The sequence below is a fragment of the Neofelis nebulosa genome, chromosome 2 (assembly GCF_028018385.1).
Source record: "Neofelis nebulosa isolate mNeoNeb1 chromosome 2, mNeoNeb1.pri, whole genome shotgun sequence".
Classification (NCBI taxonomy): Eukaryota; Metazoa; Chordata; class Mammalia; order Carnivora; family Felidae; genus Neofelis; species Neofelis nebulosa.
In genome coordinates this window covers 186927255-186943273 of record NC_080783.1, presented here as the reverse complement: position 1 = coordinate 186943273, position 16019 = coordinate 186927255, and the positions used below count along the sequence as shown (strand labels likewise).

Sequence of the window (16019 nt, the reverse complement as noted above, 5' to 3'; positions counted from 1 at the left end):
TCATACTTGGGGAAGAGCTTTATTTTGATAGTACTCAGATTAACCACAAGAAGACAGGGAATGTTCTTTTGATACAAAATGGCAGTTGACTCCACAAGTCCTCTGACATCAGATATATCTAGAACTCAGTATCTGTCAGAGTGTATCAAGAAAATAAATCCGATTTTAATTTATGAATACCTCTCTTGATAAATTAGAGCTTGCCTGCAGCCCCAAACTTAAGCAACAACACTGTAAGACAATGTGAAATTAAATGATGCCAGTGACTTATCACTACTTCCTAAATCAACCATCTATTCAAATTTGGTAACAAATTTTCTCACTTCTGAGAACTGCAATTTTTTAAAAATATGTTTATTTTTGAGAGAGACAGAGAGAGCGAGCTGGGGAGGGGCAGAGAGAGGGGGACAGAGGATCCAAAGTGGGCTTTGTGCTGACAGCAGCATTCCCAATGTGGGGCTTGAACTCACGAACTGTGAGATCATGACCTGAGCCAAAGTTGGATGCTCAACTGAGTCACCCAGGTGCCCCGAGAACTGTAATTTTTAAAAAGCCTAAGAGCCTATACAGTTTTTTCTAAGTCAATCCAAAAAGTGAATGGTGGGTGCCTACTTTTTTCTTTTTTAAGTGTTGGTCATACCTCTCTAATATGCATAGAAGTTGTCTGAGGAAACAAGTAGGTTTTATGTTTTTTTTTGGGGGGGGGGAATCCTTCAAAATGCTGAAAAACGAAATGTAAATAATTCTTTGGTGGGAAAAAACAGATGATTTAAAATCAAGTGCCAACCTTTTGGGATGACCACTGGGTGTTGTATGGAAACCAATTTGACAATAAATTTCATATATTAAAAAAAATAATAAAATAAAATAAATAAAAAAAAATAAAAAAAAATAAAATCAAGTGCCAATATCAATTGATAAATAATGGATATCTAAAATGTGATATATATCCATACAACAGAATACTGGTCAATAATAAAAAGGAATGAAGTACTGACAAAAGCTACAAGACAAGTAAACCCTGGAAACACTATGCTAAGTGTAAGAAGCCAGCCGTAAAAGGCCACATAAGATATGATTATATTTATGTGAAATGTCCAGAATAGGCAAATACATAGAGATATAAAGTAGATTAGTGTTGGTTGTCTAGGGTGGGAGGGGAGGATTAGAGAAAAATAGGGAATCACTTAATGGGTATTGGGTTTCCTACTGGGGTAGTAAAAATGCTGTAAAAATTGATTGTGGTGATGGTTGTACAACTCTGTGACTATATTAAAAACCACTGAATTATTCACTTTAAATGGGTGAATTGTATGTTGCATATTTATAGCTCAAAAAAACTGTTGTATTTTATTTTTTATTTATGTATTTTTTTAATGTTTATTTTTGAGAGTGGAGGAGGGGCAGAAAGAGAGGGAGACAGGATCTGAAGCAGGCTCTGTGCTGACAGCAGAGAGCCTGGTGCAGGGCTTGAACTCATGAACCGTGAGATCATGGCCTGAGCTAAAGTCGGATGCGTAACCAACTGAGTCACCTAGGCAGGCCAAAGCTGTTATATCTTAAAAAAGAAAAATCATGGGGCGCCTGGGTGGCGCAGTCGGTTAAAGCGTCCGACTTCAGCCAGGTCACGATCTCGCGGTCTGTGAGTTCGAGCCCCGCATCAGGCTCTGGGCTGATGGCTCGGAGCCTGGAGCCTGTTTCCGATTCTGTGTCTCCCTCTCTCTCTGCCCCTCCCCCGTTCATGCTCTGTCTCTCTCTGTCCCAAAAATAAATAAAAAACGTTGAAAAAAAAAAATTAAAAAAAAAAAAAGAAAAATCACACCTTAGCTTATATGTTACATGTCAAATTTATTCAATAAAAATAAAAATAAAAAAATAAATTTTTAAAAGGAAAAATCAAATGCTAGGACTTCCATCTTCCATCTAAGATTTATAGAGATGGAAAGAGAGTTGCTCTCATCCTAACAAGAAAAAATTGAATAATCCATGAAATTGTAACTTTTCTTGAACTCATCACAGGCAGAACTCTAAGCAGCCAGAACTCTAAGGAAAGACAAAAGCCTCCAAGGAGAGAGGAAACATCAATGTCAGCTCACCTATAGTACAGCATAAAAGTTATAGGGCTGTCATGTAAGTGGGTAAGAAGGATTTAGCTAAATTCTCAATAAATTTCTACAGGTTGAATGTGAGCTAGCATAAGAGGATATCATCCCAGGAATCACAGACACATAAGGTATTTGCGCCTATTTTTCTCAAATACATAAAACTGTATACTACAAAGAGTAAATTTTACTGCATATGAAATGATGCCTCAATGAAATGAACTTAAAAAAAAAAAAAATCAAGTGGAGTGCCTGGGTGGCTCAGTTGGTTAAGCATCTGACTTCGGCTCAGGTCATGATCTCACAGTTTGTGAGTTCGAGCCCCATGTCAGACTCTGTGCTGACACCTCAGAGCCTGGAACCTGCTACAGATTCTGTGTCTCCTTCTCTCTCTGCCCCTCCCCCACTCATTCTCTGTCTCTCTGTCTCAAAAATAAACACTAAAAAATAAATAAAATAAAAAAATCAAGAGCCAAGTAATTAGAAGCAACCTCAATGCCCAACACTGGATATGGTTACATAAATGATGGTATATTTTCATATGACAGATAATTATATAGCTCTTGAAAACCATGTTAAAAAACTAAGAAGACTGTGATAGGATAATGGGCCCTCAAAGATGTCCACTTTGGAACCTGTGAAAGTATTACCTTACATGGCAAAAGGGACTCTGCAGATGCAATTAAGGTTCTTGAGATGGGTAGGTTATCCTATATTATCCTGGTGGGTCCAATGTAATTACAAGGGTCTTTATGAGAAGGAGACAAATAGTTGACGAAGTACTTTTTAACTGATGTGCTATTTATTTAAGATTTTATTTTTAAGTAATCTCTATACCCTAACATGGAGCTTGAACCAACAATCTCAAGATTAAGAGCTGCATGCTCTACTGACTGAGCCAGCCTGGTGCCCCTAATATATCATTTAATTCTCCAGAATCACTTGGCCCAGAGGGTCAAATGCCAGCCATATCATTGGGTCTGACTGCAACACCACAAATCTAGCGGGCTGCCATTTGAATACTCTAGGGTATATTTGCCTCTGTAAACAGGTCTACAATGCTTTTTTTGTTTTGTTTTGTTTGTTTTTTTTTATGTCTACAATGTTAGGCAGATGCTGCCTACACTAGCTGGGGCCCTCTCCTTGTGATATGGACATGGCCTGCAGCCCCTGAAAAATGAGAATCAGAGGTCCAAGCAGCAGTTTCTAGTGTTTGGTCTACTTTCATTATGCTTCCACTTACTCCTGGGGTGCTGGAAAATTCTTTTAGACTCTGACAGACCAAATGATTATTTCTTTATCAAATATTTATAGAGAAAAGAGCAATACTATTAGGCCACAAACTAGTAAGCTGAACAGGAATAGGTTTTCAGCATTACATTACCATCAAACAACAAGCTTTTTAAAAATGCCCATTCTATGCCAGACCAATTAAAGAAGAATCACTAGCAGTGGGGCTCAGCCATCAGCATTTAAAAAATACTCCCCAGAGTTGAGAACTATTGGTCTTATGAAAAGGGCAGACAAGAAATCAATGCTTACAGCAGTGAAGCTGGAAAAACTCTGATTGAATGGGCATATATTTTTTGGTACATGCTCAGTCAGGAGTTTTAAGAGGCATACATGTTATTACTTAACATTCAACATAGTTTTTATTTTCTTTTAAAAGTTTGTTTATTTATTTAGAAAGCGAGCGCACACACGTGCACAAGTCAGGAAGGCACTGAGAGAGGGAGAGAGAGAGAATCCCAAGTAGGCTCCACACCACCAGTGCAGAGCCCGATGCAGGGCTTGAACCCACAAGCCGCGAGATCATGACCTGAGCAGAAGTCAGACACTTAACTGACTGAGCCACCCAGGTACCCTGCATCATAGTTTTTATACATGCACACGTCAATGCATAGGGCTTGCTTCCTGAGAAAGAAAACAATTTAATCATCCAGGCAGTTTAATTCTACAACTGCAAAAAGGATCACCCCGAGGGAGAGAAAGTTTGCTTTATCAGGCAGTAGCAAACCATGGGGAAAACGATTATTCTGTGTTCAAGGCTGAATTCTTGAGAAGTGAGATGAGATAGTATTTGGGGTGCAAGATGCTTATTAGGGATCAATACCCATGAAGGGAAGAGGAGGAAGCAAGACTGGGCAGAGGAAAAACTGAACCAAGATGGAGGTTGTACAAAGCCTCAGCCAACACAGCAGGGAGTTGTGAAGTACTGCCTGTCAGAGTGACCAGGCCTTTATATCCATCCCTCATTTACTCTTGCTGCCCCAGCAGGGTATGACCCCAATGTGGCTCTTTACAGATGAGGTAGATCCTGAAGTCTGTGATGACTAGAGGCTGTCTGCTAATTACACTTCCTATAGATGAGCAGCAAGTCCTTCCTTGAAGGGGGACCTAAGCATTTTACCTGTATGTCCATCATATGGCACTATAACAATGAACACTGTGGGTCAAGAGGTGGTTCCTTTTCTTAAGAATCCATTCTAACCTAGGCCTCTCTCCCTGGAAGCACAAAAAAGAAAAATTATGAGGCTATTTGTTGCCAATGTTTAAACAACAAAAACCCTTGAAGTTTAGTAAGACCACAGGATGACTGCCCATTTCCTTGATGTTTTGGATTGAGCTGATGATTTGTCCCAAGATCTTAGCAAAGGCATTCAGCTAAGACAGGATACATACCATATACATAGCCACATGACTTTCCCTACTTCCAGGATATGTGGGGAGCAAACTGAGGCTGAAAGGAAAGGAACTGTGCCATATAAGCACATTTCCCCCCTTTGAGATGTCTTTCAACTTCATTATTTCTTTTTTTTTTTTTTTTTTTTAAATTTTTTTTTTCAACGTTTTTTATTTATTTTTGGGACAGAGAGAGACAGAGCATGAACGGGGGAGGGGCAGAGAGAGAGGGAGACACAGAATCGGAAACAGGCTCCAGGCTCCGAGCCATCAGCCCAGAGCCTGACGCGGGGCTCGAACTCACGGACCGCGAGATCGTGACCTGGCCGAAGTCGGACGCTTAACCGACTGCGCCACCCAGGCGCCCCGCAACTTCATTATTTCTTAAAAACAAAGCCTAGAGATTTAGAATTTTATTGGTCATCTATGTTATATAACAAATTACTTCAAACTCAGAGGCTTAAAAAAACAATTATCTCACAGTTTTTGGAATCCAGGAGTGGGTTAGTGGTTCTGACTCAGGTTCTCTCATGAGGTTGCAGTCACACTGCTGGCCAAGAGCTGCAGTCATCTCGAGGCTGACTGGAGGAGAATCTGCTTTCGACATGGCTGTTGACAAGTCTCAAAGTATCTCTTCCAAGCTCATTAACGTGGTTGCTGGCAGACCTCAGTTCCTCATGACATGGACTTCTCCATAGTCTGCCTGAATGTCCTTATGACATGGCAGCTAGTTGTCAAGAACTTTTTTTATCCCCCAAGAAGGGCCCATAGGTGCCATATCTATAAGTCCTTTCATGTTTGAGAATGTCTTCCTATCACTTTTAAATATAAAAGATATCTTTATTGTTTACAATATTCTCAAGTTCCACTTTCTTTCCCTGAGAACTCTGCACATATGGTTCCTCTGGTATTTAATGTTGTGATGAACTTGGAAGTAAGCTTAATTTTTCTCTCATGTAAGTGATAAGCTTTTTGTCTTTGATGCTTGAAGAATTTTTTCTTTATCCCTAAAGTTTAACAGGTTTACTAGGATACATCTGGCCAAATTTTGTTAGAACACACTACACTCTTAAAATTTGCAGATTTTTTTTTTTTTTTTTTTTTTTTTTTGAGAGAGACATAGACAGCACAAACAGGGAGAGGGGCAGAGAGAGAGAGGGAGAATCCCAAGTAGACTCCATGCAGTCAATGCAGAGCCTAATGTGGGGCTCAAACTTACGAAACCGTGAGATCATGACCTGAGCCAAAATCAAGAGTCAGATGCTTAATTGAGCCACACAGGCACCCTAAATTTGCAGATTCTTAAGATTTGTAAATTTTTACTTGATTCAATTTTATTATATTTTCTCTTGTTTTTAATTAAAAAATTGAAATTATGTATGAACATAAAGAGGTAAGCAGTTTCTCAAGGCTTACAAGGAAAAATTTCAGTCCTCTATTCCTTCTCCTACCCCATTTTCTATTCCCCAGAAGCACCTACTTTCAATTCTTTTAGTGGATCCATTTAGTATTTATATCTGTATTTCTAATAACATTTTAATATTGAGATTTCTTAAAAACATTTTTTTAATCTTTACTATTTAAAAAAAATTTTTTTTTAACGTTTATTTATTTTTGAGACAGAGAGAGACAGAGCATGAACGGGGGAGGGTCAGAGAGAGGGGGAGACACAGAATCTGAAACAGGCTCCAGGCTCCGAGCCGTCAGCACAGAGCCCGACACGGGGCTTGAACTCATGGACCGTGAGATCATGACCTGAGCCGAAGTCGGATGCTTAACTGACTGAGCCACCCAGGCGCCCCTTTAATCTTTATTTTTGAGAGAGAGAGAGACAGACAGACAGACAGACAGACAGACTGTGAGTGGAGGAGGAACACAGAGAGAGGGAGACAAAGAATCTGAAGCAGGCTCCAGGCTCTGAGCTGTCCGCACAGAGCCTGACGCGGGGCTCGAACTCATGAACTGTGAGTTCCTAACCTGAGCCCAAGTCAGAAGCTTAACTAACTGAGCCACCCAGGTGTCCCATTTCCCATTTCAGACATCATCTGTTGACTTCCCAGTATGGAAGATGAGGATTTAGGTTTCTTTCATCACCAGCTCTGCCCCTACCAACATACAGCTATACTTCTGTACCTTTTACCTTCCCAATATAATTTTACAATTTTGGTTAGTTCAATAATCAAAGTTTAAGTTATTACCACTGCAGCTTTAGGTATTAGCTATTAACTATTAAGAAGGAAGTTTATCTCTCTTGTCTTCCTTCGTCTCCAACACACTAACCCTCCCTCTCATCATTCCAAAGTAATTATATCATAATTTTGGTTAGATCAAGTTAGTGATTACATTACTATGCAAATATAAACATTAGTTACAGCTGAGACATTCAGTAACTAATGATTAATGTTTTTCCTGCATATTTTTGCTTGCCTTGGCATTATTGTCTCTCATTTCTTGGTATTCCAGATATTTATCAATAATTCAACCCCAACCTAATCACCAAGTACTCAAAATCCTCTCAAAATGTTGAGACACATCAACTCTTCTGCTATTTTCATCAGAAGAAATATGATCATCTTGAAGAAATTATTCCCAAAGCTTTCTGACCTATTCTAATCTGGTCTGGTTTCCATTTACACTGGGGGCTCAGATGTTATCCTGGAATCTCCCTTTATCATCATCCTAGGGATTCTTTTTCCTATATCCTATGTCTTTCTCTTTTCTTAGTTTATGCCAGGGTTTTGGTGTTATATATTCTCTAGCAGCTTTCTGAAAACAGATACATGGAAAGCAAATGTCTGTAAAATTCTTATTCTACTCTCACACCTGATTGATAGTTTGACTACATACAGATTTAAGAATTTTGAAAGCCGTCCTCTGTTTTAGTTTCTAGTGCTGCTGTTAAACGTTCAAAAGCTGTTTTAATTCCTTTACATGTGACATCCCCCCTCCTATCTGGAAGCTTGCTGGATCTTTTCTGTGATGTCAGTGTTATAGCATTTCATAATGACAATCTTGGTACGTTTCTTTTCATGCATTTTGCTGGACACTGTTTCCTTTTAGTCTAGAAACCCAGCCCCTTTCATTCTGAGAAATGTTTTTTACATTACTTCATTGATAAAATCTTTCCCCTTCATTTTCTGTTTTCTCTTTCTGGAACTCCAAATATTCAAATGTTCTTGGTTGCTCCTTTAATTTACTTACCATTTCTTTATTTTTCATCAATATGTTGTTTTAGTCTACTTTGTGAAACATTTTTCAAAATTGAGTTTTTCATCTTGTTCTCTAAATGCTCCCTTTATTCTTTTTTTTTTTTTAAGTTTATTTATTTTGGGGGGAGGGCAGGGCAGAGAGAGAAAATCCCAAGCGGGCGCCACACTGTCAGCGCAGAGCCTGATGTGGGGCTCAAACTCACAAATATGAGATCATAACCTGAGCTGAAATCAAGAGTTGGACGCTTAACCGACTGACCCACCCACGTGCTCCTAAATGTTCCCCTTGAAAAAATCATTTTGAATATAGGTGACCACAATGTTATGTTAGTTTCATGTGCACAATATAGTGATTCAACATCTCTATATGATATGCTATTCTCATCACAAGAGTGTGGCTACCATCTGTCACAATAGAACACTATTACAATATCATTGATTATATTCCCCAAGCCATGCCCTTTATTCCTGTGACTTATTCAGTCCATTAACTGGAAGCCTGTATCTCCCACTCCCTTTCATCCATTTTGCCCATTCCCTCACTTTTCTTCTCTCTGGCAACCATCAGTTTGTTCTCTGTATTTATAGGTCTGATTCTGCTTTTTGTTTGCTTATTCATTTGTTGTTTTTTTGATTCCACACGTGAGTGAAATCATATGGTATTTGTCTTTCTCAGTCTGACTTATTTCACTTAGCATAATACCCTCTAGGTCCATTCATGTCACAAATGGCAACATCTCGCCTTTTTTATAGCTGTGTAATATTCCATGGTGTGTGTGTGTGTGTGTGTGTGTGTGTGTGTTTGTGTGTGTACAGAATTTCTTTATCCATTGATCTCTCGATGGACACCTAGGTTTCTTCTATATTTTGGCTACTATAAACAATGCTGCAGTAAACACAGGGGTATATATATCTTTTTAAATTAGTGTTTTCATTTTCTTTGGATAAATACTCAATAGTGGAATTATTGGATCATATGATATTTTTAATTTTTTGAGGAACTTCTGTACTGTTTTCCACAATGGCTACACCAATTTACATCCCCACCAATAATGGATGAGGGTTCCTTTTTCTCCACATCCTCACCAACACTTGTTTCTTGTCTTTTTTTTATTTTAGCCATTCTCACAGATATGAAGTGGTATCTCACTGTGGTTTTGATTTGCATTTTCCTGATCATTGGTGATGCTGAACATCTTTTCATGTGTCTGTTGGCTATCTGTATGTCTTCCTTGGAAAAATGTCTATTCGGGTCCTCTTCCTCTATCTATCTATGTAAATAAATGTGTTATTTTATTTTTCAGAGAGAGAGCGAGCGAGCACGAGTCGGGGAGGGACAGAGAGGGAGAATCTGAAGCAGGCTCCAGTCTCTAAGCTATCAGCACAGAGCCCGATGTGGGGCTCGAACACATGAACCATGAGATCATGACCTCAGCTGAAATTGGAGGCTTAACTGACTGAGCCACCCAGGCACCCCAAATCAGATTTTTTTTTTTTTTGGTATTGAGTCATATAAGTTCTTTATATATTTTGGATATCAACCTCTTATGTAATATTGTTTGCAAATACCTTCTCCAATTCAGTGGGTTGCCTTTTTGATTTGTTGATAGTTTCCTTCGTTGTGCAAAAGTTTTTTATTTTAATGTAGTCCCAATAGTTTATTTTTGCTTTTGTTTCCCTTGCCTTAGAAGACAGATATAGAAAAATGGTGCTAAGGCCAATGTCAGAGAAATTACTACCTGTGTTCTCTTCTAGAAATTTTATGGTTTCAGGTTTCATATTTAGGTCTTTAATCCATTTTGAGTTTATTTTTGTGTATGGTGTTAGCAAGTGGTCCAGTTTCATTCTTTTGTATGCAGCTGTCCAGTTTTCTTAGCACCAGTTTTTGAAGAGACGGTCTTTTGCCCATTGTATATTCTTGCCTCCTCTGTCATAGATTAATTGACCATATAAACCATGTTCTTATTTCTGGGCTATTTTGTTCCATTGATCTATGTTTCTATTTTTGTGCCACTAAATGCTCACTTTTTAATATAGAATTCTGCTTTTGGGGGCATGAATACAGTATTCTTATCTCTCAGTGAGGGCAAGGATTTTGGTGTGTTTTGTTCACTGCTGTATTCCTAGCTCCCAGAATAGTGGTACTCGGATGGTCAAATATTAATAAATCTGAGTAATGTTATCTCTTTTGAAGTTTTCTTCTCTCTAAAAAATTTGTTTATTTATTTTAATTTTTTAAAGTTTATTTATTTATTTATTTATTTTGAAAGAGAGAGTGCAAGCAGGGAAAGGGCAGAGAGAGAGAGAGAGAGAGAGAGAGAGAGAGAGAGAGAATCCCAAGCAGACTCTGCACTGTTAGCCCAGAGCCCGATGCAGGACTCAAACTCATGAACTGCAAGATCATGACATGAGCTGAAATCAAGAGTCGGACACTTAACCTACTGAGTCAGGCATCCTCTCTCTCTTTCTCTCTCTATCCATCTCTCTATATATTTATGAAAGAGAGAGAGAGAGAGAGAGAGAGAGAGAGCGCACACGCAAGAGAGCAGCACCAGTGGGGGAGAGGAACAATGGGAGAGAGAGAATCCCACGTAGGCTCCATGCCCATAACCTTGGGATCACGACCTGAGCAGAAATCAAGAGTCAGACGCTCAGCTAACTGAGCCACCAAGGCTCCCCATTTCTGAAGATTTCTGTTGGTCTTTTTTTCTGCTAACTTATTGTGCTTTTTGCCCTGTTTATTTGTTCTGGCCTCTAGATCTCATAATCCCTGTTTCTTTTTGTCTAAATTTAAGAGTGACACACACACAAAAATCTCATTGTGAGCATTGAACACGTGGTGGGCTTTGTCAACTTTGAAATTCAGTGTAGGATGATCCAAGAAGTGGGTTTTCTGTTGGGAATTCCCTGATGTCTGCATCTTTTAGGGCTCCTCTTGGAAAGTCTGCTTCCATAGAGAAGAATCTTCTAATGCCCTTGCTTGACAGGTGCAAGCCTGGCTGCTAGTATTTAGAAGCTAAGTGGGAGACAGAAGCTGAAGACCTCAGGACATACACTTCCTACTCATTTTTTTACAACATATCTCCATCCTCATTTATGCCTAGTGCCCCAATCCAGAGATCTTCTATTTTACCCTCTTCTGGGAATAAATTTCCAGTCTCTTGCTAGGGTTGTGAGGTTTGGGGGAGGTAATCTGAGGATCGATCTACAATTTTGACACATTTTCAAGTAATCTTGTAGCTTTACTTGTAGATCTATTTGGTGCTGTTGAATCTTGACTCTTTAAAGAGTTTCATAGGGTAAATCAATTTGCAGCTCAGCTTTCTCAGGTATGTTAAAATGTCCTGCTTTCCTGCTTCCAAATTGTTGACGTTGCTCTTTCCTTTTCCATCTTCTTTAGTCTTCTGAATTTACATCTCTCTAAAATCCATGTATTGCTGTTTTAGTGGGGCTTCAGAAGTCATCAGCCCTTCTAATTTTATGTTAAAATCCTCAAATAAAATTACTTTACCAAGAAGTCCTTATATCTTTGAATACATCTTTTGGTCCATGTTTAATTCTGTATTTCAGAGACATTAGTTTATTGTCATCTTTATCTTTTATTTCTATCAGATTCTCTATAATTTTTAATCATTTTTGTTGAAGTTACTGAATACCTCAAACCTTTCTTTTATGTCAATAATTTGATTTTCAATGGTATCTGTTCTGTCCTTTGCTATTTTGTCTTCAATTTATTTTCTTAGTTCTAAAATATCCTCTTTTATCTCATTTTGTTTTACCATCTCATCACTGAACTTTTATTTATTAAATTCACATTTTGATGAATTGTTTTACAGTTGTAAGAAATTCTATGCAATGAGTTATGTTGTCAGGATACTTTTTTTGTCTCTTTTAGAACATTTTTCTTGCTTTTATTTTGTTTGCTGTATGTTTGCCCAGTTGACATACCAGTTCTTTTGGTCTTGTTCATGCTTGATTTATTTGTCTTGGTATGATATGGGTGAGTTCTTATCTTTCATCCTCCTGTACCTGAGACCAACTACCACATGAGTGGCGGTTATTTTTTTCCTTTCTTTTTTTTTTTTCTTTTTACTGAAGTATAGTTGATACACAAAGTTACATTAGTTTCATATGTACAATACAGTGATTTGACAACTCTATACTGTTATTGCTCACCTCAAGTGTAGCTACCATCTGTCACCATACAACACTATAATACCATTGGCTATATTCTCTATGTCGAACCTTTCATCCCTGTGACTTATTCATCCCATAATTAGAAACCAATACCTCCTACTCTCCTTCACCTCTTTGTACTCACCCCCTACTCCCCTCCCCTGTGGCAACCACCAGTTTGTTCTCTTTATTTATGGGCCTGTTTCTGCTTTTATTTTAATTTTCATATTAAAAAAAAAGATTTTATTAAAGAATTTTTTTAATGTTTATTTTTGAGAGAGAGAGAGAGAGAGAGAGAGAGAGAAAGAGAGCACATGCGAGTTGGGGAGGGGCGAGAGGGGGGAAAGAGGATGTGAAGCGGGCTCTGAGCTGAGAGCAGAGAGCCCGATGTGGGGCTCGAACTCATGAACCGTGAGATCATGACCTGAGCTGAAGTTGGACACTTAACTGACTGAGCTGCCCAGGCGCCCCCAAAATATTTTATTTTGAAGTAATCTCTATACTCAATGTGGGGCTCAAACTCACAACCTCCGGATCAAGAGTTGCATGCTCCAACTGAGCCAGCCAGGTGCCCCTATTTCTGATTTAAAAAAAAAAAAAAAAGTGAAATCATATATATGGTTATTTACCTTTCTCTGACTTATTTCACTTAGCATAATACCTTCTAGGTCCATCCTCATGTTGCAAATGGCAAGATCTCATTCTTTGTTATGGCTGAGTAATATTTCATTGTATATATTACCACATCTTTATTCATTCATCCATCAATGTATTGATGGAGACAGGTTGCTTCCATATCTTGGCTACTGTAAATAATGCTGTAATAAACATACGAATGCACATATCTTTTCAAATTACTATTTTTGGTTTCTTTGGGTAAATACCCAGTAGTGCTGGTTATTTTATATTCTGTGTACTTTTCTATGGCTTCAGGGAATGATGGGAGCCAGAGGGATAGAAGGAGCAGAAGGAACAGAGCTAAAGTACTACAGAATCTTTGTTAAAACATTCTTCTTGGGGGGCCTGGGTGGTTCAGTTGATAAAGTGTCCAACTCTTGACTTCGGCACAGGTCACGATCTCATGGTTCGTGAGTTTGAGCCCCATGTTGTGCTCTGTGCTGGTAGTGCAGAGTCTGCTTGGGATTCTGTCTCCTGCTCTCTTTCTCTGCCCCTCCTCTCCTTGTTCTCTATATCTCTCTCAAAATAAGTAAAAATAATCTTTAAAAAAACACATTTTTCTTTCCTGAGATTCTGTTAAAGATTCTTCTTTCAGTCCACATAATTAAGGGTTATATTTCATTCCTAAAGAGGGATAGTCTCCAGCTTCATATTACTTCACTTATTCATTTTTATGCTTGATCTTTCATTTCTGTTAAAGAGTCAGCCTCATTGTTCATTTTCCCTGCTTCATCATTTACTTGCAAGTAGTTGTTCCTGCTACTTCTCGGTCAGAAGAAGATAAAAGTACTTAAAAAAGAAGATAAAATGTGCTTGGTTTGGTTCTTTCCAGCTTTGGAGCTTTTAGTGGGAATTTGCAGGATTTCATTAACACATCAGTATGGCTTCTGGGGAGGAGTGATAGGGTGGAGTTGGGACCCACCTTTAGTCCTTTCTATTCTTCATCAGAATCTTGTCTCTTTCCTTGACCTTCAATTTTTAAACTTTATTATATTTAATTATCCTACTTTGTCGCTGTTGAAATTTCTGCCAGTTTTATTCCCCATAGCAGCCCTATTATTATTAAACACATTTTTATAGATAAGACAACAAAGGTGCTAATATAGAACTCTAATACATTGGGTTAACTGGGCTAGCTGAAGCTAGAATTTAATTTCATTTTCATTAAAATATATAGTTTGAAATATGTTTCCTACCTCTGTTGTCCTGGATGGCAAAATCAATGACATTTTTCTTTCCCAATTTACTCCTCTCACATTCATTTTGTTCAGGGTCCAAACATGTTTTTGTTTGTTTGTTTTGTTTTGTTTTTTAACAGCAAAAATGGGTTTAGTCAAGAATAACAGAGATTTACAATCTGGGACAAGCAGGCTATGGCAAAACTACAGACAAGTCCAACCCAGGCTCCAAACAGTTTTTAAACATTCCTATGTACTGGTATGAGGCAGTAAAGCTCTGAGTATGGTGGCTTCTGATGAAAAAGTCCATGCTGGGTAAGCACTCAATAAATGCTATTTAAAGAAAATGTGCCTGGTTTGCTTATTTGTAGCCATTAGGATGGCTACTATCAAAAAACAGAAAATAACAAGTATTGGTGAGGATGTACAGAAATTGGAACCTTTGTGCAACTGTAAAATGGTACAGCCACTATGGAAAATAGTATGGAGGTTTCTCTAAAAACTAAAACTAGAACTATCATATAATCTAGCAATCCCACTTCTGGGTGTATATCCAGAAGAATTCAAAGCAGGATGTCAAGGGGATATGTGCACACATGTTCACTGCAGCATTATTCACAATAGTCAAGAGGTGGAAGCAAACCAAATGTCCATGGACAAATGAATACATTTTAAAAATGTGGCATATACACACAATGGAATATTATATAGCCTTAAAAAAGAAGGAAATTCTGACACATGCTTACAACATGAAGGAACCCTGAGGATATTATACTAAGTGAAATAAGCCAGTTGACAAAACATAAGTACTATATAATTCCACTTATCTGAGGTATCTAAAGTAGTCAAGTTCATAGGAACAGAAAGTCAAATGGTGATTACCTGGAGCTGGGGGACAGGAAAAAGAGAAGAGCTGTTGTTTAATGGATATGGAACTTCAGATTTGCAAGATGAAAAAGTTTTAGAGATCTGTTTCATAACAATGTGAATATGTTTAACATTACTAAACCGTATGCTTAAAAGTGGTTAAAATGTGTGTTTACCACAATTAAAAAAAAGAAAAAGAAGGTCTATAACACTGTTAGAAAGACAGTCCAGTTCCCTGTTCTCCCCACAGCTGCTGTGCAGGATTTGACTCTACCTTGGCAAGAAAAAAACACAGGGAAAAGCTAAGCTTATGTGGGGAAGAAAAGCCTTCATCCTGTCTCATGGGAAAATAGTCACATACTTTTGTCAATTTCACACAGTATAATCTCGTTTTCATTCCCTCTTTCCCATCCACTGGGTGGTTTTATTTTGTTTTAAGACAAGGAGAATTGCCAGAAAGAAAAACCCTAGGGCTTACTTTTGCAGGATGGATCCCTTAATGACCAGCTCTTCATCCAAGTCTGCTTCATTAGCCATGAAGAGCAGCCTCTTTCCTGTGCTGTCCACTCCAATGAAGTCACGCTGCTCCACTGAATCATACAAAAGAAAGAAAATCAAACAAAGCCATTTGCCCCTGCCTGCATGACTAAGTCAGGGGGACAGGGCACCTGCTCACAATTCTCTTGGAACTAAATACAGGATTGTTATATATATATGTTTTAAATACTGTGTTATATCACAGTGTTTATCACAGTGTTTATAACATGGGTAGTCAAAATATTTTTGTATTGTTCTAAAGGGTATTATTAGGTTAACTAGTGAAGTTTGAATAAGGTCTATAGATTAAAGTACTGTAGCAATGTTAGAGAGGTGGGGGGCAGGATACACACTGATTTAAAAGCAAAGGGAATCATGTCTGCAACTTATTCTCAAACAGCTCAGAAAAACAGTAATAGTGTATGTACTACATTGTGTATACATATCATACACTGAATATATATCGTTAGAGAGAGAAAATGATAGAACAAATGTTAACATTTGGGGAATTTGGGTAAAGGATATGTAAGTTCTCTGTACTAGTCTTGTAATCATTCTGTAAATGTGAAATTATCTCAAAAACAGAGTTA

At 38.1% G+C, this 16019-nt stretch overlaps 1 protein-coding gene across 4 annotated transcripts in view; it reads right to left on the bottom strand.

Annotated features, from left to right (window-relative positions):
- EIF2B3 (eukaryotic translation initiation factor 2B subunit gamma) overlaps positions 1-16019 on the bottom strand; it is a 120525-nt gene that overhangs the window by 54256 nt on the left and 50250 nt on the right. For all 4 annotated transcript variants that reach the window (XM_058717631.1, XM_058717634.1, XM_058717632.1 and 1 more), the window contains exon 5: positions 15371-15482. In XM_058717631.1, coding sequence (XP_058573614.1) covers positions 15371-15482 — 112 coding nt within the window. The remainder of the gene's footprint in view (positions 1-15370; positions 15483-16019) is intronic.